At 36.5% G+C, this 22,114-nt stretch overlaps 1 protein-coding gene across 2 annotated transcripts; it reads left to right on the top strand.

Annotated features, from left to right (window-relative positions):
* The first annotated feature begins 1,101 nt into the window (after window positions 1–1,101).
* washc4 (WASH complex subunit 4) lies at window positions 1,102–21,423 on the top strand. 2 transcript variants are annotated; one of them, XM_087796708.1, is made up of 33 exons: window positions 1,102–1,229; window positions 1,919–2,058; window positions 2,149–2,202; window positions 4,559–4,624; window positions 4,710–4,755; window positions 4,830–4,897; window positions 5,157–5,239; window positions 7,299–7,341; window positions 7,426–7,529; window positions 7,704–7,824; window positions 8,578–8,701; window positions 9,006–9,133; window positions 9,207–9,367; window positions 9,988–10,114; window positions 10,682–10,807; window positions 10,962–11,069; window positions 11,137–11,283; window positions 11,358–11,437; window positions 11,991–12,096; window positions 12,644–12,760; window positions 13,022–13,190; window positions 13,328–13,482; window positions 13,555–13,629; window positions 13,697–13,801; window positions 13,878–14,012; window positions 14,355–14,463; window positions 15,098–15,164; window positions 15,250–15,336; window positions 17,430–17,577; window positions 19,522–19,618; window positions 19,691–19,887; window positions 19,961–20,057; window positions 20,925–21,423. In XM_087796708.1, exons 1-33 carry the CDS (start codon window positions 1,169–1,171, stop codon window positions 20,966–20,968), a joined length of 3,495 nt encoding a protein of 1,164 aa, XP_087652834.1. In that variant the 5' UTR covers window positions 1,102–1,168; the 3' UTR covers window positions 20,969–21,423. The 2 variants fall into 2 exon arrangements, with proteins under 2 accessions (XP_087652834.1, XP_087652833.1); XM_087796707.1 differs by having other exon boundaries at window positions 20,901–21,423.
* The last annotated feature ends 691 nt before the right edge of the window (window positions 21,424–22,114 follow it).

Genomic DNA, 22,114 nt, shown 5'->3' with positions numbered 1-22,114 from the left:
GAGAAGTCCTTGCTGCAAATCTTATGTGTCGCAGATGCATTTAGTCAGAGTGAGCTTGTATTTGGAGAGACAGAGAATGAACGGTTGGCTTTATCAGAGTCACCTGATGAGCAAAATTGCTTGCACTTCATTATCTGGGCCCCTGAGACTGAGGCTGTGTTGTATGAGCCAGACAACATACTTTAACCGAAGTTCCTATGCATTAAAATATTGAATAAATACATTTTTAAAAAGCCCTTTGTGGTATCAAATACTTTTTTTTTATTTGCAGAACAAACAAAATAAACAAGAATTAATTCATCAAACTAGTGTAGGTTAGGATAAAGCGAAACATAAGAAAATATGCCAACCATCAAAAAAAGATAAAATAGACTACCTCAAACAGATTATTATTAGAAGTTCGTCATGGTAAAAAGGGGAAAAAAGGGACTATTAACACATCTATCAGCCTCGTTCATACCATAACAAAAACGCTGAAAAGGTTTTGCCATGCATGCATGATTTATGTCTAAAGTGCAAATAGAAAATCGAAAAAAAGCTTACCCTCTTATGAGAAAAAGCTAAAGAAGAAATTTAGTTTTCTCACGCTCCTGCTTACCGTTACTTTTCCTCGTGGCTTCTGTCCTTCTGAAAGACTCTTCACATTGCATGAATGCTGACACACACAAACACAAACACACACACAAACAGGCATGCAAAAACTATTGGTCACAGTCTAGAATTTGTATCTGTTCTTTCCCCTATTTCTATGCCCAAAACTAAATAGCACTGACTAACTTAATTTCCAAACTGTTTATCCTTACTTTAATTTTTTTTTAAAAGAAAAGTTAGTTCCATTATATATGTTAAAACTGAATTTTTCATCAAAAATATTATATGTCACCTTTTTGTATACTTGTTACTATACTAATCACAAATTATATTAACATAAATTAATAATGAAAACTTGCACCAACGTTAACCCAGAAATAAAAAAAGCTATTATCCACATTTGAAAAAACAATAATAATTGAAGGATTGAAGGAAATGTATCTATTACAATTGTAATTACCTCGTCGCAAATTGACCAGGACTTCATTTCCCATGAGCACTAGCGAAGAATCATGAGACCCGTCATGGGACTTGTAGCTCGCTAATAACAGCTATTTGTGCCACTGTCACTGCTATAATGGCCGCAGAAACCATCGCACCTGACTGGGAATTTGACCGGTTTGACGACGGTTCCCAAAGTGAGTATTTGTATGTGTTTGTCAGACTTTGCGGTGACATACTCCAGAAGGTGCCCTGCAGTATTCGCTGAATCTGCTAGCTTGTTGTTAGCATAGCTTGCTCCGTGTAAACACTGACCAATTCAGCAGTAGAAAGTATTCTTCTTATTTTTTATTAAAACCCATGTTTGGCTAAAGTGATGGAGTTATTTCCCTGGGCTTCTAATAGTAATGTATTTATCCATAAATATATAAATCTTTTATCATACTGAGTCGAACAGTTTGACACATTGACATACTTTTACTAACTGTTATCCATCATGGAGAAATAACCCCAGTGTATCTGTTTATTGTACTTTATTATTTTTAAAACTGTGAGTTTAACAGCGTCATAATTATGAGATGACACTTGTGTAAAAGGAGCCTCTATCTCTTCTCTACAAGGTGTGAAAGTTAACATTCCTTCCTGTCAGCACCACGTCTGCTGTTGGCAATAAGATACAACTTTGCAAATATGACAATTTGCAAACTAATACAAAATAAGAGTAATTTAGAACAAAGAATGAGTGCTACTCTTTTGAGATGACCCAAATATTGAAAAATGTATGCTTTTAAATGTGACTTTTAAATAACAAACATTTTTTTATATTTGTATAATACCTTATGCTTATATAATCATTAATTTAAGGTAAAACACATTTACTCTGCAGAAATACACACAGAAGTTCAACTGAAGAACTATACCAAGTTTCTGGAGGAGTACACGTCACAACTCAGAGGCATCCAGGAAGCTCTGGATGACTCCATCGGAGATGTTTGGGACTTCACTTTAGATCCAATTGCACTAAAGGTAAAACAAACCATAAAGAAACACTGTTTAAAATTCTCTAAAATTAATGATTGCATAATACTTTTTAACTTTTTCTCCCTGTTCTTGCAGCTTCTTCCATATGAACAGTGTTCATTACTGGAGTTAATAAAGACCGACAATAAGGTAGATATGGTTTTAAACTCTGTTTCAGTTTGTGATTGACTTTGTAACATAGCACAGCTGCCAATGAAGGCTATGAATTTTCCTACTTGATGAACCTTCAAAGATGAATGACCCACCGTTGCAGGAAGTGTCAAATCTTATGACGACTGAATATTTGTGGGTTCCACAAATGTTCTGGGTGGTGGCCATGGTATAATAATAATAATAATATCCCCACACAGGTTGATCCCCCATTTGAATGAAAAACTTGGATCATTGATCCTCCCCATGAAGTCCAAGTTTATAGTGGAAATCTAGTTAATCTTTGTTAACATAATAAAACAAACAACCTAAGACCGACTACAACATTCTTCAAAAGTAGGAAAATATACGGTCTGCACTAGAGTGTGTATTGGCAATCAGAACGTATTACAATACTGGGAAAGTGATACAATATATTGCGATATATTGCGATAATGTAGGTGTAAGAATATATTTGCAGTATTGTCCGAGTACTTGATTCTGGTGTTGCATAATTTACAGACCACATGACTCTTGACTAAGTCGTAACTGCCTTGATTTGTTTTTAAACCAAAATATGTCCAAACATCAGCTTTAACAGCTGCTGGAGTCGACTGTATCCTCTCGTCCTCAGTCACTCACTCCTTTAGCGCCGGAGGACATAATGATTGCTGCCGTCTAGCAGCTGGAAGTTAAATTGCAATACAAATTTTGTTTTTTTAAACATGCCGTGAATATTTGCATGTTAATTGTGAATAAAAAATAAATCGAAATAATTCTATTTATTTTAAACACACTTTATTTAACTGTAAAGTGTTTTAAGGCGTATGGTCAATAAATTAAAATGTGATTAAAATGTTTTTATTTTTTTATTTTTTGGTATTTTATGTTTTAATTGTACTTTGTCATTTTATTTTATGGTTTTTCTATGTAAACTAAGTAAGTAAGTCTAATTATTATTTATAAAGCACCAGGGTCACAAAGTGCTTGAACAATCAAAAACAATACACAGTTAAAATACATGAATTAAAAGAGCAAGATAACATAGAGACAAACACAGCAGCCCCAAGTAAATTTGGAAAAGCCTGCACAAATAAAAAGCTCTTAAAGGGACCTTGAGAGCCCAGAAAGGAGCTTAAAAAATATTATTAATACCATTTTTAATATTATATTAATTAATTCCTTTTCTCAAATACTAAAAATAAATATAAACAGTGCTGTCAGATGTTGATACTGTATTGTGTACCTGGAAATGGATCCAGCACAAATGAGTTTGTGCATGTTGAGTACACAGAAATTCTATTGTGGATGCATCAGGTTCATCAGGACAATATTGGCACCTCTCCTCAATCTTCTTGCTTTGCACTCTTTTCATAGACGTGTTTAATATGAAAGTTGGTTTAGTGTGTTTTATTAAGACATCGTCACATCATTGGGGAATCTGCACTATGGGGAGTTTTTGGACAAGACCTGTTACTTGTTACATCAAGCATATGATCGGACAAGGATGCTTTGGTCTTGCAATTATTTTGTAATGGCCTCTGAATACAGCATGTTAGTATAGAAAAGCCATTGTAAATGATTGGGTACCTGTGAGCTCACAACCTTTTTGTAACCTCCATCTGCCGGGTCATATATCATTTCTGTGTAACTGTTGGGCTTTTTACTGACCCACATAGAAAGAAAATATATGTTGTTTTTTCTGGTTAAAGATGGTATCTGAAGGTCGGTCCAAGAATATAATCCAGACAACCAGACCCCCTGATTTAGAGGACATAAATTGTGGGACTTCTTGCCCCCCCCCGTGGGTTATAAATCTTTGACGGGCCATAAAGTTTGACTGTTCATGTGTTTGTGTTCTAACTCTGTTTTATCTTCTTATCTCTAGTAGACTGTTACAACTGAAGTATACTGGGTTTAACTGTTTCATCTGAGGAGGATTTTATGCTGATGGTTTTAGTGGACAGCTCTTGTTTGTACTCTTATAAAGAATAAAAAACGAGTGAGAATCCTAAGAAGACCTTGACTCCTCTAGTTGTACGTAACACACATGAATAAGCAGTTAGTGTGATCTATCTCTGCTGACCAGCAGGGTGAGGGGGGAAGCGGGTTTTTAATCCACTTATAAAATGTGTCAATTGATAAAGCTCCTGAAAAGAAAAGTGTTGTTTGAAGGTGTTAAATTGCTTACTTACTTGCTATTATGTACATAATTAAACTATAAATATTACATTATTTCACTTTCTTGAAGAATTTTACCTTTTAAAAACAACACATTTGAATTGTTATGTAAACTATTGTATTGAAATGGAACATTCCCATTAAATGAATGAACTCTGGTGTTTGGATGAAACAGGTGCTGAATAAGGTCATCACAGTTTATGCTGCACTGTGTAGTGAAGTGAAAAAACTCAAGTATGAGGTGAGTACGTTTGATTTTGGCCTTGTTGCTCTTTATAAGAAATTAATAATGTCTGTCTGACGATGTCATTGACACTCATTTGCAGGCAGAAAACAAGTTCTACAATGGATTGTTATTCTACGGTGAAGGAGGTATGTATTGTTACATTTCTTTTAACCAACATTATTATTCACGGTTTCACTTTTCAAATTCCTCCTTGTTAAAGTTTCAGATATTAGCGTCGTCGAGGGAGATTCCCAAATTCAAATGGGAAGATTTATCTCTTTTCTACAGGTAAGAAGTTATATATGAGCGTTTGAAATAGAATGAATAAACTGCAAATCAACTTTATTAACACTTAAAGCACTTAACGTGCCAGAGAACAACGGACAATTGAATGTCATTTGCATTTGGTTTTGTACCCTCGGGGAAACTTAATGCAATAATGAATAACTTCTTTAAAACAAGACGCATACACGCTTGAACCCCTTTCATGACACCCCTATTTCAGCACATCAATTTGATGTCTTGTTTTTGTTGTCTTTCTCAACAGGAACTGTCGTGTTTCGTGTCAAGATGTTTTGAGGTGGTGGTCAACATCATCCAGCAGCTGGCTGCCCTCTACAATAGTAACAAGTAAGAGCCAGTTACTGAAGACGTTATTCACACATGCACTCCCCCATCCCCTCCCCAAATCAAATTCTAGCTCTGTGGTGTGAATAAAAGCTCTTGTCTCGTAAGATCTCCTAATTCTTAAATAAAGGTGCCAAAATTAGGAAATGAGTAAAAACCTGGTTGTTGTTGCCCTCTGGAAAAATAGCCCCCACTCAACCCCCCACTGCTTCTTTAAACGGGTCATGTAGTTTCGCAAAATTCATGAAGGACATCAAGATCAGAAAGAATAGTCAAAATGAGCGGGATGATGTTTTATTAACAAAATCTCGACAGAAACCCGTCTGAGTAGCCAATAAAATCTATCTTGATTACTCAACATGGACCAAAACTTTCCTCTCTATGCTCAGATCATTGAAGGCCTGGATTTAGCGGGTTCCAAGAATTGACTTCTGTTCAAAACATCATCTGGCTGAGTTAACTAAGGGAATATTTCCCTCTCAAACAGTCAAAGCTTTATTATTTTCTCATGGCATTTAGCATAAAAAGAAAATCTCAATTATGTGATGCGACAAAACCTTTCGGTATCAAACACAACATTCAGTTTTAGTTTGTATTTTTTGTGTTTTTGTCTTTATCTTTATGTTAAAGTCTTCAGATCTTAAGATCTGAATAGATTACTATTAGCTTCAGGCATTTGATTCTCAGCTGATAAACTTGACTGACAGTCAAAATAGAGAATATTGGACATTGAAAGAACAATGCTACATCAAAATGGCGTATCTATAATACTTACAATATTACATTTTACATAGAAGCAAAATGTAGTTTTTATATAGCTTCTATTTACAATTCTGAAATAACATCAAGTATCTAATATCTGTCTTTTTATCTAAAACACTTTAGGATGTCTCTTCCAATAAAATAAATGATAATGAAAATAAATAAATCAGAGTGGTCTCAGGGTCAAAGTGACCCGAAAACAAACTTGTTTGTGGTATCCCTTGTGTTGCCTGTGGGTCAAGATGAATGTTATTTCATTGATAGTCAAAGTGTTTTTTCTGTGTGGAAACCGGATAATGGCGAGACCATTACAATAATTCCCTCCTCCCTGTATGGCCGGAAGAAGTTAAAATTTAACTTGAAAATTAACTACTACAACACAGTCTGTCCCACATTTCACCTCCATGAGTAAATTTGTGGCTACTTTACTGCCACAATCACCACATTATTGACAGAGAGCAGCACACACACAAGTGTGTACACATCATTTTACATTAACAAAAAGGTGCACAGGAGACATGACGAAAAACAAAAACAATTTCATAACATGATGTATGAATCGTATACAATTATGCTGTTTTTATGCAGTTTATACTGTATATTGAGAGGGAATCCAACAGGTTTAAGGCCCCAAGATAAAGACATGAAGAGAAGTTCTTAGCTAGGACACTCTCATTAAAATAGTTGAGAAAATATAAACACATGGCCAAGAGGAGCTGGGTCATGGTCAGGAGAAGGGTTTTTTTTTCAAAGGGAGTCCGAGTTAGCCAAGACTTCCTTATCTGGAAGTTGGTTTGGACATTGAGATCTATAAAATGTCTCGGGTCCAAGCAATCGAGGATGATTCTGGTGCATTGCTCAATAATGACTGATCTGTTACCTTTAGACTGCTTCAATAATATTAATAAAGACACCTGCTTGTTCTGTCAAGTCTGTGGTCAATCCTTTCTCCGGCCGGTTCCTGCTACTATATAATATTATCTTTATACCATAGTTTAATCAATAAATATCACTCGAAACTGTTTTAAGGATAATACATAATTTTAAAAAAAATCATAATTGGAAAAATCTAAGGAGAATGAGTCATTGAATTATCTGTATGTGAAGAAAAATAAAAAAAAGACTTGTTGAATTATTACGTGTGCTGTTGACATACTGTAAATATACATTGAAATAATATTGAATAACACATTTTGAAATAGGCTTAACAAACTGTTCATTTTAAATCATTAAGAAAATAAAAGTTTGTGTGTATATATTATGAATTCACTTAATACAATTGTTCCTCTTTGTTATCTAGAGGTGCCACAAAAATCATTGAATCGTCAAGTGTTCATTTCCAGGTGAGTTGTTATCACAAAATACATGTTTTCCTATTTGTTCATAGCTTTTTCAAATATATAATTATATAACTTTGTATTTTACAGATCGTATATGAACATCTTGGGGAATTATTAGTGGTTCTGCTCACACTGGATGAGATCATGGAGAATCACAGCACGCTAAAAGATCATTGGCAAATGTACAAGAGGTGAATTGGCTTTTTTAATGCTGTAGTTGTATTTCTTTTAATAGTATATACTTCCAATCCATGCATCAATTTAAATGAAAAAATAAATAAATAAATACTCACTGAAAAGGGGATCTTTTAAAATATGGATAAAGGTTGTTTAACTTTCCTTAACTTTTTTCTTTTCTTTTTCAGGCTGTTAAAGTCAGTGCAACATAATCCTGGAAAGTTTTCAATTCCAGAGGATAAGCTAAAACCATTTGAGAAGCTCCTGCTCAGGCTTGAGGGACAATTGTTGGATGGAACGATCCTGCAGGTGACTCTTTTTTTTTAATATGCATATTATTTTGCTTCTTTTTTCTGAGCCACGATGATACCATGGGGGTTGATGTTCATTTATTTAATGAGTTTGAATAGTTAGGTTGTATTATTAGTAGTTTCTAGAAACCTGCCCAACTGTAAAATATAGAAAGGTTTTTTAACAAAAGGATATTTCTTTGTCTACTTTGAAAGGCATTTTTAATTTTAGGATTTATTTTGTTAGTCCATTCTAGAGACAAGTTCAATAGTAACTTCCTGTCTAGTGTTGCCTGCTGGGGAATTGTTATTAGAAATTAATCTATTGAAGTGTGTTGAAATGAAAAGTTTCCCTCACATGTCTGTGCCTCGTGACTGATAAAACCACATACCATGCGAACGTTTCAATCAACAGCTGCAGATGGTTCTTGTCTTATTTTGACAACCGAAGGCCGAATCCTGCCAGCGTGTGTTGCCTTAATCGTGTCTGTAAACCTGTTCCAGCCTGATTGTGAACTGAAAAAAAAGCGCTATTCACTTCAATAGCTTATTTTCTTATAACGGGAATGTTGTAGAATGAATGTAAATATAATGAATTTATATTGATTGAGGTCAAATCACACCTACATTATTGGCAGTTGAGGTTTGGATCTGTTGTTGTGTTGTGGTTTCCATTTTCATGACATAAGGCCCTGTTTAATACCACATTACTTTACTATGAAAACTATGAAAACATTTGTAACAGCATCATGTCCCTCTAATTCTGCTTCAGGCATGTGTGGAGCAGAGGTTCAATGAAACAGCAGAAGGATCAATGGTTGCTAAAAACAGTGCCTTTGCAGAGGAATTTTCTCTCAACATTCGGACGATATTCGCCAGTGTGGAGTCAAAGATAGGTACGTTTTTTCCCCTTAAAAGTTGCAGCTATAAAAATCTCCTATGTAATGGATTTGAATATGATTTAATTTCCTTTATATGTATAAATCATTTACATGCCACGTTCTGGTAATGTCTCTTTTTTAATGTATTGTATTTTATTAATCTCATTTATTTTATTTTATATTTTTTAATGATTTTATTCTATATTGTTACTACAAAAATGTAGTCGCAAAACATGTTTTCTGAAATATATCCATCTATCTTTCTAAAGGACATATTATGTATGTATGTTTTTATTCATTCACTTATGCCATATTTCAGGTGAACCCACTGAGGTCGACCAACGGGATAAATATGCTGGCGTCTGTGGTCTCTTTGTGCTTCATTTCCATATATTCAGGAGCGTTGACAAGAAGTTCTACAAATCCCTGTTGGATGTTTGTAAAAAGGTGGGTTCAATTGGAAACTTTCCTTCACTCTTGGTTTTATATTATTCACATCCTACGGTTCTACTTGGTCCAGGTTCCAGCGGTGACTCTCACGGCCAACATTATCTGGTTTCCGGACACATTTCTTGTTGCAAAGGTTCCAGCTGGAGCCAAACTGATAGACAAGAAGAGTCTTCAAGGCATCAGAGCTCAACGGGACGCCTACCTTCTGCAGAGAGCTCAAACATTGACAAAGTTTGTAACAATCTTGTGTGTTTACCATAGATTACAAATATGATTGAGTGTCTATTGTTTAAGAAAATTAGTTCTATAGGATCTTTTATGGGTTGTGATTCAGATCAAAAAGAGACGGAAGCAGAAGGTTTTTTTTCAGATGATGCAAAGTTAGATGGATAGATAGATGGATAGATACACTTTAATGATCCCTCTTCTGGAGATATCCTTCTGGAAATGGTTTCGAGTTAAAGACATACAAAAATAGAGAGATGATTGTATTATTATACAGTAGTAAAAACTGGATGTAATTCTTACGTTTTCACATCTCCTGCAAATGTAGTGATGACGTCTCTTCCATGTTTGGTAGAAATGATGACTCTTGTCTACCAAATGTCCATCGGTCTGCCTCATTTGGGTCCCACACCCCGAGGTTGAGGTCAACAAGAGGTTTAGTAAACTGTCCTACAGTGCCAGATTATGCAGTGAAGCAATTGTAATTTATGATCTTTATACATACAAAGTATGTTCAGAGTTCGACTCTCTCAGACAAAAACAACTCACTTCCTCTGTATCTATCACAGCTTCACACATCCATGTACTTTTCACCAGTGATTTTCCATTTTCCCATTATTCTTCAGGGACGTTCAGTCCTACTATGTGTTCGTGACTTCCTGGATGATGAAGATGGAGGCCATCTTGTCGAAGGAACAGAAGAGTGACAGGCTGGCAGAAGATCTCAACATCCGGTGCAGTGTTTTTGTTCAGGTAAGAAGAACATTTAAAGGCCATATGTTGATAATACCAGTTTTCACTTCACTTTTACACCAAACACCATCTTGTGCAGCAGTGAGACTCCAACCTTTGGTTAGTCTTGTTCATTGTCAAGTCTAAATGATACAGATCTGCATTGGCAAGCACCTGCCTACAACATTTTCACAACACATACCATACATGAACACATTATTTGCCTGTGTGCCTCAGTTTAGTCCTGAAGCTCACAAGTTCAGGCTTTCGCTCGGTGAGGTCTGGGTCCTTGAGTCCAGCACCAAGGGATTTCTTGAAGACACAATAAACGGATAAAATCTAGTTCCTTCTCATGGCCTTCATTTCAACTGTTTAACATCCTTGAAAATGTCTCCTTTATTGCTGCTTCCTGGGGCTCTGTTCAAAATCCATGAAACAAATGAAAATGTTCTTATGGTCAGATTAAGGGAACGTATGTGCGTGTCAAAGAAGTTTTATCGAATAAAACAACAATGATTAGATCTGAGTAAAATACCTTTTCTCTTTGTTTTCACAATTCAAATGGTTCCATTTGTCTCCTCGATGCAGGGCATCCTGTACGCCTACAGCATCAGCACCATCATCAAGACCACCATGAACATGTACATGTCAATGCAGAAGCCTATGACCAAGACGTCTGTCAAAGCTCTGTGTCGACTGGTCGAACTGTTAAAGGTATGATGGCTTATGATCAGATTGGTCAGTGTAAGAAAATAATTTCACGAAGATAAAGGTTGTACAGGTTACAAACAATGACGGAGCCATGTCAATTCAGATCAGTTTTGTTCTTCTCTCTTTATGTATTGATTCTATTGACTTTCGTCCTCAGGCTGTGGAGCATACATTTCATAGGAGGTCCATGGTTGTAGCAGATTCGGTCTCACACATCAGCCAGCAACTTCAGTCACAAGCTCTGAATGCCATCGGCATGGCAAAGGTAGGAAGTAAAACGCTTATAAATGTCACTTTTGTCGTTATTGTTTGACACTTTGCTCTCTGTGCAGAAAAGAGTGGTGTCTGACAAAAAGTACAGCGAGCAGAGGCTGGATGTCCTGTCCTCTTTAGTGTTAGCAGAGAATGCTCTCAGCGGGCCCAGCACAAAAGAGCGCCGTCTAGTGGTGGCGCTGGCCCTCTGCGTCGGCACACAACTGGTATGTTGCAAGAAAAAAAAGATGATATTGACAGTCAACTTTTGCAACGTTTCAATTAATTAATATTATTCTAGAAAACCTTTAAAGACGAGGAGCTGCTCCCTCTGCAACTCGTGCTCAAGAAGCTCGACCTCATCAGTGAACTAAGTGAAAGGTGAGGTTTTTTTTAAGATTCTTCAGATTTAAAAACTGAAACAAAGCTTTAAACAACGATGAGAAATCCGATCTGGATTCAAAGACACATTTTAATTGTAATTACCATGAGAAAGAAGGGCCAGCAAAGTTTCTGATAAGAAAACGGTTGGACTGCTGATAAATGTAACCTTGTGTTCACGCCAAACATGTGGTACTGAGTCACAAGTAGTTACTGCTTTCCGAGAACAACTCTCTCCTATCTTGTTAGAATCTTCTCAGAAAATAGGCCAATCTGTTAAAGTATTGAAAAATGCAAGACTGACATTCATTAGATCTTCTTCTGGAATTTCCCCTCTCTACTAGAAAAAATAAAACTATTTTTAAACATTTTTCCTGCTATTCCAATTTTACAAAAGTATATTTTGAAGCTTTTTTTGTCTGAGGTAGACGTAAAATAAATCCCAAAGAAATAGCTTCACGACTCTATCTTGACTTTGAAATTAAACTATATTTTCTCAGAAACAACCGAAAACTGTCCTTTGCTTTCATTCTGTTTCTTTTCCTCCTCTCAGAGTGAAACTAGAATGTGACTGTAGCTTCCTGTACTGGCATCGAGCAGTGTTTCCCATCTACCTTGACGACGTGTACGATAACGCTGTGGACGCAGCTCGCTTACATGTGAGTAAACTGAACTCCAGCACTGAATTACTCGAACAACTAAATCATTTCATTTTTGATAAATGTCTAAGACTTATCTAATTTGTTGTTTTTAGCTAAAAGGGGAAAAGGTAATGAATTAAATAGAGATAATTGGTTTAAATATAGTTCATTTTTATTCATTTGTCCTCTTATTTACTAATATTTATTATCAAAGCACTTAATTAAAGAATATATATAAATATTTTAGCAATTCAAAAGGAAAAAAAACAAAACAACTTTTTTCTCTAATGCAGCATTGATTTTAAATTTAATTTATTTTTCTTCGTCTTGACTTGTTCTCAAATATGTTCTTTTACAGATTTGACTATTAATAATAACTAATAAATAACATTTGTTCATTTAAATTTCAATAAAACTTCTCATTAATAAAGTATAGTTTTAGCTGATTAATAACCATGGTGGTCTTTTTATTTGATTTGTTATATTTTTAGGTAGAGGACAAAAATGTTGCCTTATGAATTATTTTTAAATAAATATTTTGGGTTTTGTGATTTGTTTGACACAGTACATGTTCAGTGCTCTCCGAGATGGTGTTAGCTGCATGATGCACACCAAACACCTGGAGTCATGTGACCAACTTCTGGAGCGCTATGACAAGGAGATCATGGATGTGTTCAATGAGGTGACAAACTGCCCAAATCTTTTCCACATTTTTTTAAATGTACCTGTTGTTGCAGAGGGAAACTTCTCATGAGAATCATTATATGTATGTCTATTCTATGCATGAACACAACATTATTAGATGGTTTAGAAAAGGATTGAATATTCTAAAATAAAAGCCTTTTAAATTAGTGTTTATTTAACATTGTGTTGTCATTTTTAATAGTTAAAAGATTAACAAAATGTAACCAAAATGATAATCTGAGCTCACCTTATTCTTCAGCACCTTCTGGACAAGCTGTGTAAGGAGATTGAGAAAGATCTGCGTCTCTCCGTCCACACTCACCTGAAGCTGGACGACAGGAACCCATTCAAAGTGGGCATGAAGGACTTGGCCCACTTCTTCTCCCTCAAGCCCATTCGATTCTTTAACCGGTTCATTCACATCAAAGGTGAAATTCTTCCCTGAAATACAAAGGAAAATTATCCAAAGATCAAGTGATACTGGTGTTTTTTTGCATGATACTTATTATTTAATACATTTAACGGTACATTTTGGATGTTTTACACTAATGTGGAATTTGTACAGCGTATGTGACCCACTATCTGGATAAAACCTTCTACAACCTGACCACTGTGGCGCTGCATGACTGGGCCACCTACAGTGAGATGAGAAACCTGGCTACCCAACGCTATGGGCTCACCATGACTGAAGCTCACCTCCCAAGCCAGACTCTAGAGCAGGTACGGATACTTCAAACATTAGCAGTCGTTTGAATAAATGGTTTAATAAAAGTGTATCTATGCTCACGACAGGGTTTGGATGTTTTGGAAATCATGAGGAACATCCATGTTTTTGTCTCTCGCTACCTCTACAACCTTAACAATCAGGTATTTTCTCTCCGACGCAAGCCAGGGTTGAGTTTAACATTTAATTAACAGGAATTTTCTCCTTCAGATATTCATCGAAAAGGCAAGTAACAACAAACACTTGAACACCATCAACATTCGACACATCGCCAACTCCATCCGTACGCACGGCACCGGCATCATGAACACAACGGTGAGTCTTCACAAGTTTCTTCTCTCCGTTCCATCCACTCAATCTTTTTTTTTTTCTTCGCCTATCACATCACCAGGTGAATTTCACGTACCAGTTCCTGCGCAAGAAGTTCTACATCTTCAGTCAGTTCATGTACGACGAGCACATCAAGTCCAGACTCATCAAAGACATTCGCTTCTTCCGCGAGACAAAGGATCAGTCGGATCAGAAGGTGAGATGGGTTTGATGTTATGTCAAGATACATTTATCTAAGATACTCTAACCCTGGTTCCTTAAAAAGTCTTAAATTGGCCGTAAAATCTCTTAAATTAAAAAGTCTTAAAGATGTAAACAAGCCAAGAGTAATATTTGATGTTTTTTTGTTTGTTTTTTCCATTTTGGTCGATTTTCAAGTTGGTAAAATCTTTTATATTGTAATAAAAACTCTGGAATTTAACTTGCCTTGACCTGAAGGAACCCTGTATAAAGTTTGTGACATGCAGCAAAAGTATTGTCTATAGACGAATAAAAAAAAAAAGATCTGTCAATAAACAGAAGAAACTTTCTCTTGCAGTATCCATTCGATCGAGCAGAAAAGTTCAACAGGGGGATCAGGAAGCTGGGAATCACTCCTGATGGGCAGAGTTACCTCGACCAGTTCCGTCAACTCATCAGCCAGATCGGTATTCACTGAAAACATTTGATATATTTTCTTGAAGATTATTTATGAGAGAAAGAAGTGGGGTTTTTTTCCAGATAATGTTGATTAGTAAATGTATCATATTACATATATCGCCACAATATCAAAGAGCACTTTCAGATGCATCTTCAGAAACAACTTTTTAAATTGTTTCTCTTATTTTCTCAGGAAGTTAGTTAACCCTCCCCCGTCCCAGAGGCATTTGGTGAAGATGGGTAATTAAAGGTTAAAGGTTAAAGCGAAGAGAAAGCCATAAATCTAATTGGAAATGTTTAGGAATGTTTCTGCAGGGAGGCTTAACTTTATGGCCTCTCTTTGTCTCAAACAACCCATTTGGCCTTCAATCGATCTCAGTTCACACGTCTTTGTAAACAACTTTATCTTTGTTGTGCCTCACCCCTGGGACACCTGTTTCTAGATTGTATTTTATACTTCTTAGTTTGTGCCTGTTTTGTGTCTCTGTGTCATTGTGTCTGCACTTGTTAAAAAAAACTGTTTTTGTCTGCTGCTCCTCGAGTCTCAACACAAAGATAACCTGAAGGAAATTCTTTAAACTCGTCAACACGTGCTCATGAAAACTTAACCCTGACCTACAGTATGTCCTGTTTCTGTCGCAGGTAACGCCATGGGTTACGTTCGTATGATACGCTCCGGGGGACTCCACTGTTGCAGCAGCGCCATCAGGTGAACACATTTATATCAATAATCACGACTAAGCGCAACTTAATCGAGCAGTCCTAGATTATAGGCTTATTATTGTACGCTTTAGATTTGTGCCGGATTTGGAGGACATCGTCAACTTTGAAGAGCTGGTGAAAGAAGAGGGTTTGTCAGAGGAGACGCAGAGAGCTGCAAGGTACACACACACACACACACACACCCCCACACACACACACACACACACATTTTGCTCACTTGAATCCTATTATTTCATTACATCTTAAGTGAATGTTTGGATGTGACTGAAGTGTCTGTTCTATATGAAGTACAGTAGAATGTAAAAAGTCCATTTTTAAAAGATCAGTTTGGATCTAAGATCCCTTTAGAAACTTCTTATTCATTCAGATCAATAGATATATTTAACCGCATCCAGTTAGACCCAAAGAAGCAGAAACCTCTTCTTAAAGTTTGACTGACTTTTTAATTCTATACACAAGCAACCCCCCCCTCCCCTCCAGGCCTCTCTACCACACACAGACATGATTTGTGGGTTTTTATTAACAAGGTAATATTTGCTTATGATGTCAGACTGAGAAACTATAAACCAGCAACTCTGTACGAATCATTTCAGAAGGAAAATGTCCTCCTCTTTGGTTTAGACAGAGTTTGAGGGTAAAAATGAGGATATAGGTTCAAAACTCTTTGGCTTCTAAAGTCACTGATGATGGTTTAATAAAAGCTGCAATATGTAACAGTTTCCCCTTTTTGATTAATATTTTCTGTGGTTTAATTGTGGCATGATTTATGCAGAAGAACTCTCTAGTTATTATCTGAACCATGCTCTGCCTGTGAAACCTGCCCAGAGTCGCCATGTGACCTTCAAATTGTTTCACAGCAGTTGGTCAGAGACAATGTTTTTATTTGAAGTTCTGAGCAGAATTCTCTCACACTTGGTACTAGAATGTGGAGGAGAAACGTGGCCACCTCACACAGAGGAGCGACATCATTGTGGTTCCAATGTTATGACATTACCATAATTATTTCAACTATATCTTGCTGCTTTAAGAAGCCATGCTTGATGGATCATCTACAAATGTATAGAGGATACTGCACAAGCTGGGAAGAAAAGAAATCCAAAAAAGAATAAAAATGAGCTATTTTACATCTACACAAAAGTTTCCTACTCTTGGATTTTTTTTTCACTTTTGACAGAACATCTGATAAAATGCTTCCCTCACTGTCTTCCTAAGAGTATTGTTGGTCTACACCAGGGGTCGGCAACCTTAACAACTCAAAAATCCATTTGGGACACTTTCCTACATGAATTAAAACCCTGGGAGCCAGAAAAACCCCTTAACTTAACTTAAAAAATAAAAATCATTCCATAATGTTCACTTTCTCTGTTTGCGTTTATGCTTTATATAAATAAACTATAAATAAAACGTTAGTTAGTGATTGTTCACTCAAAATTCAAACTAAACTCGTTTTCTATTCTCATCTCGACAAATGTTGGGATTATTTTTAGAGTAATTGTTTTTTTTTAGAGTTATGGACAATGTTTATAATGTTTGTTCATTTTAATGTAACGACATGAGAAGAATTGATCAGAAAAATAATAAACAACTCTATAAATTAGGCTTGTTTTGAGTGGATGATACCAGGCCGTCAGCAATAATCTCTTATGTCAAGGCTTTAATACAACATATGGCATTTAGATGTTTTTAAGTGTCTTTATCCACGAAGATAAAGACGAAAACAACTGAGCTCAAGTCGCTTCATTAAAATTAACAAACATTTTTGTCTACAAGTCTCAAAAGAGCTGATTACTCTGAAAATAATCCTAACCCTAAATTGACATCAGGGTGAGTGGAAAATATGTGAAATTTGAATATTGGGTGAACTATCGCTTTAAGCATTGATAATTATCATAACAATGTTTTGTACTGTATATTTACTGCAGTTGTTTAACTAAGTCATGGTTGTTTTTCTTTTGTAAAGCATGTGACTCTGAAAAGTTACGTCTTACACTAAAAAAGAGGTTTTCTAGTTTTTAAGCATTATTGGGAAAATGCGTCATAACATTTAAATTAAATATCCATATTTATACCAATACTTATTTTCAAAAACCTCAGTAAACCGCATCAGAGCTGAAAGAGCCGCGGGTTTCCGACCCCTGGTCTATATTGATGCGAGCTCAAACGAAGCATGAACTTCAGAGGAATTATATATTTTGAAAAAATAGTAGAAAAACTTCTTCTGATGATCTAAGTAACTCTTTATTGTCCACAGTGTTCTGGACCTGGTGTTGGAGGATCTGACCAACAACTCTGCAGAGGGGACGGAGTATTTCAAGATGCTGGTGGCTGTGTTTGCTCCGGAGTTCCGCAGTGTGAAGAACATGCACTTGAGGAACTTCTACATGATTGTTCCCCCTCTGGTCAGTGAAGACTCTCTTCTCTTTTAATCCAGCGACACTTGAATCCTGCTGTTGGTTAAAGTAATGTAGTAAAAGCCTTAATATGATTATGCTTTATCAAGGACATTAAACAAAAGAGACAGAGTTTGTAAAAATCCATTTTAAATTATAATTGGTAGAATATCTCTAGAATATCTAGATCATAGGAGGGACTTAAGTACCAAATACTTGGCTGCTTCCCATGCCAATGTCAATAAATCAACCGTGTTGGCCGCCTGGTTTATCCAGCTGTCTTAAAGGGACGTCAGTGTTCTGAGGGCTTTACACTATCATCCCACTTTCAACACCATTTGTCACTAGAGTTGTGTTGGCAGTAATGTGGAAATACGATACATATCAAGATGTTTTGTTTGTATTGAAACGAAAATATGTCCAAACATCGGCTTAAAAAGCTGCAGGAGTCGACTGTATCCTCTCATCCTCAGTCATCGCCGGAATCTAGCATGATTCAATTGTTCCTTTAGCAACAAAGGATTTAACAACTGCAAGTTTAATTGCAGTTGTTAAAACACAAAAAGTAACAAACAATATGATTATTTGGATGTAAATTGTAATGAAATGTATCAGGGTTCTCGTCAGCGCTATAGGGATTTTGATCCCCTACCGCGTATTTCAATTTAAAAAGAAATATCGTCCTTACTCTTGTCGCGCGAGGGAAAAGAGAATTGTGCAATTAACACCCCTTTGTTTATACCCAGACGTCTGCCCATGCAATATGTGATAGCAATGGGTCGGTTGCGAACAAAATGGCTCTTGAAGCTCTTTGAAGTGAACGACAGCCGTCAATATGTGTTTGTGTCTTGTAGGTTGATTGTGTGTGTGTGGGGGGACAAAAGATCCCCCCCTCTTAACATCAAGCAGAGTATATTTTATTATTCTCTTACTTTATATTTGATTATCTTTTAGCATTAACTGAAGTATGACGTATATGTCTATGACCATTTTAATCTAACATAATTCATTTTGTGCATCAATTTCTATTGTTGTCGATAATGAATAAATTAAAGCAACAAAAACACATGAAATCAGAAATCCTTTATTTGTCCCGCGAGGGGAAATTCAGTTTAAACAACAGCAAGCGCAATACCTCAAATAAAAAAATAAAACACACCCAGAAATAGAATAATAAAATGAAAAGAAAGATCTAAATAGAATAGAATAAAAATCTGCCCTATATTATATATACACTATCATATTTACAAAAATAACAAGAAGAAAATAACAAGAAGAAAAGAATAGAAAATATTTATCTTGCTGAGTTCTTATTGTGGAGTCTGATGGCAGCAGGGAGGAAGGACCTGCGGTACCTCTCCCTCACACACCTGGGATGAAGCATCCTATCACTGATGGAGCTCCTCAATGCCCTCAAAGCCATTCGAGAGTCGTAAGATCCGGATCTTTTTTGTTGAGCCGAGTCGAAAGAGCCGATTCTCCAAAAAGAAACGCAATTCCCATCACTAAGTCTGAAGAGGAACAATGTAATCGACACCTTTGATATCGCGTTACCCCAGCGGCATCAGCCTCGTGGTATACTTGACGCTCATTGGCTGACATGTAGGGGTCGTGCACAGGTCCTCCTATGATGTGAAAAATCCTGGTGAGAACCCTAAATATGAATTAAATCTATTATTTTATACACACTTTTTTAAAAACATGAACAATAAGAGTACTAGGATAACAATAAATCAGTAAATTGCTGTTTAATATCAATACGGTTTTGTGAACAAAAGTATTGAAGATATTAAAGTCTGTCAATATTTTCTTGCACCACTATTTTCCACATTAAACCACCTGCTGGCGAATCTTGTTTCACTTCTGAGTTTGAGTGACGGATTCTCTAGTGAGTCACTTCATGTCTTCTGCTGCTCTTCTCCTGATCATCTGGTCTTTATTCAACACCTTCAGACCGTGAACTTCGTGGAGCACTCCATCAACTGCAAAGAGAAGCTCAACAAGAAGAACAAAACCGGGGCGGCGTTCACAGACGACGGCTTCGCGATGGGTGAGTATTAGCAGGTCTCTCGCCTCCGTCAGTGCAGAGGGTCTTAACCATCTTCACGGGGGGGTGGGGAAGGCGTGGCATACATCCTGAAGCTGCTGGACCAGTACCTGGAGTTCGACTCGCTGCACTGGTTCCAAGCCGTCCGGGACAAGTACAAGAAGGAGATGAGCAGCATGATGAAGGAGCAGAACGTCCACACCACCAGCCAGGACGAGAAGCTGCTGCAGACCATGAACCTGACTCAGAAGAGGCTGGAGCTCTACCTGCAGGTGCCGGACCGGGAAACCCTCGGTGGCTTCATGTTCACTTCATCACCTTCGTTTGTTTTTTTTGACTCTGCAGGAGTTCGAGCTGCTTCACTTCTCTCTGAGCAGCGCCAGGATCTTCTTCAGGGCAGACAAGACCGCTGCAGAGGAGACTCAAGAGAAGAAAGATAAAGGTGAGGAGACTTTATCAACTTGAGGACAAAATGACTTGAAAGTGATCATTTAGGATTGTTACTGGATCAGGTCGAAGGATAAGGGATAAAAGGCGTCTAGAAGACCCTCACGAAAATGTTTGATGGAATTCAAATCATATTAGAGGCTTTGTAAAGGAGTTCCCCTGATTTTCAGCTCCTTTTCTTAATTGTAAGGGTACATGGGCCCCCCGTGAAAACGGAAATAGGAAATGATCACGAGGACAAAATAGCTTGAAAATTAGTGCGTAAAGAACTCTTTCCTATAAGGTCCCTTAAAAAGCCTTAAACTAAAATATGTGCCTTTATATTTTAAAATATGTTGCCTTGATTAGAAATCTGGAGAATAGATGAACTCAAAACTGGTAAAAGCAACTGGAAAAAAAAGGAAAGTCCTTTTCTTAAGATTGACAAATGTTTTGTAATAACTTTGAGTCGCTGTAGGTGCGATGAATTGGTGTGACGAGGACAACATTGTTTTTTTTAGCAGTCATAGAAAACGGGTTCAAATATCAAACGGATTGATAGATACTTATTCATTCTTCCCACATTTGGGAAATGTAAGACTGGAACTCAAACTTAATACATTTTTTTAGATGTGCACACGGACCATTTCCTCATTTTTTCCTTCAACAAATAAAAAAAGTCCTTAAAAAGTAAAACAAAAACAGAAAGTTTCTCAAGAACATCGTAACAAACAAGAAATATAACTGTATTTTTGTTCTTTATTGAATTTAATGCCTCTCCGAAGATTACAGATACAATTGTTTCAACGTTGTGTTCGTCTTAAGGTTACAAAAGTATAATTAATTAATCACTTAACAGTATGTTCACCTCTTTGTCCACCAGAGGGCACACTTAAGCCGGGCTCAAGCTCCAACGCCGCGGACTGAAGAAGTCAAGCAGACGCTGAGGCTGGAAAACAGAATGTGTTTTGTATCTGAGAAATAATACACGTAGATTTATTAAATGATGTTTCATCTGAAGCCTTCACACCATGACTAGAGCGTCATCCTTAACAGCAGGTCTGACTTGTTTTTTACGTTGCCATGACGACACTTGCAGCCATCATGTTTCAGCTGTTTTTGTGCCTTTTAACCATGTCGTCAATTATGTTGTCGCCCGAACAATTATTAGTGTTTACATTTTTAGATTTTAGATTCGTTGTCATGTGCCAAGAAAAAAAAAAACATTCCATTTACCATGTCATATAGATTTGAATAAAATTTGCACTTTCATTATACAATGTTTTTGTGTGTCTGTGATTCAGCACTCGGGTAAAAATTCAAGTGAAAAACTCGATGCACGACAATATTTGTAATTTGCAAGATGTGAACATGAGCAATAAAGTAAAAACTAAAACGGTATAAATATGTGTAACTTGGATTTGAAGTTTTTCACCACAATCCTGGAAAGTTAGGAACAAAATATAAACACTGACCTGAAACAGCACAAGAAATATATACAAATATGTGTAACTTGGATTTGAAGTTTTTCACCACAATCCTGGAAAGTTAGGAACAAAATATAAACTAACACTGACCTGAAACAGCACAAGAAATATATACATTTTTGGATAAATAAGCGATGAAATAAACCCGAACAACTTTTGAAAACGCAGACATTCCAGAGTCGAGATAGAAGTGGAGTTATCCGGAGAACACTTGTGTTGTCGTCGTGTCCGAGGTGCTGGAAGAGCGACACACAGATTAGGTCGGTGTTGAGGAAATTAAATTTCCCCAGAGGCCTCTGTTACTAGAGGGACTGTTGTGTGGGGCAATCAAGCAAAAAGTTAAGGAGTAAAAAGCCCAAATAAAATGGGAATATTTAAACAAAACCTTCATAAAGAAACTTCAGTTACAAGAAGAGTTTTAATTGAATCAAGCTAAAGTGATTGACTTTATTTTGTATCGACTTAAAAAGAAAGATTTACTTAATTATTTCTGACTGGCAATAAATACTTAACAAAATAAAAATGGACAAATATTCCTAAACAGAAGCCCTTCAGTCATATAGATATTTAGATATAGATATAAAGC

This window comes from Callionymus lyra, chromosome 8, assembly GCF_982586985.1.
Source record: "Callionymus lyra chromosome 8, fCalLyr1.hap1.1, whole genome shotgun sequence".
In the NCBI taxonomy this organism is placed as follows: domain Eukaryota; kingdom Metazoa; phylum Chordata; class Actinopteri; order Syngnathiformes; family Callionymidae; genus Callionymus; species Callionymus lyra.
This window is presented reverse-complemented; position numbering and strand designations above follow the sequence as displayed.

What these genes read in the sequence shown, in the direction of transcription:
- washc4 (XM_087796707.1), top strand. Translation starts at nt 1,169, where the DNA reads ATGGCCGCAGAAACCATCGCACCTGACTGGGAATTTGACCGGTTTGAC. An exon ending in GACTGGTCGAACTGTTAAAG is followed by an intron (nt 10,808 to 10,961) that starts GTATGATGGCTT and finishes TTTCGTCCTCAG; the next exon opens with GCTGTGGAGCATACATTTCA. An exon ending in ATCAGTGAACTAAGTGAAAG is followed by an intron (nt 11,438 to 11,990) that starts GTGAGGTTTTTT and finishes TCCTCCTCTCAG; the next exon opens with AGTGAAACTAGAATGTGACT.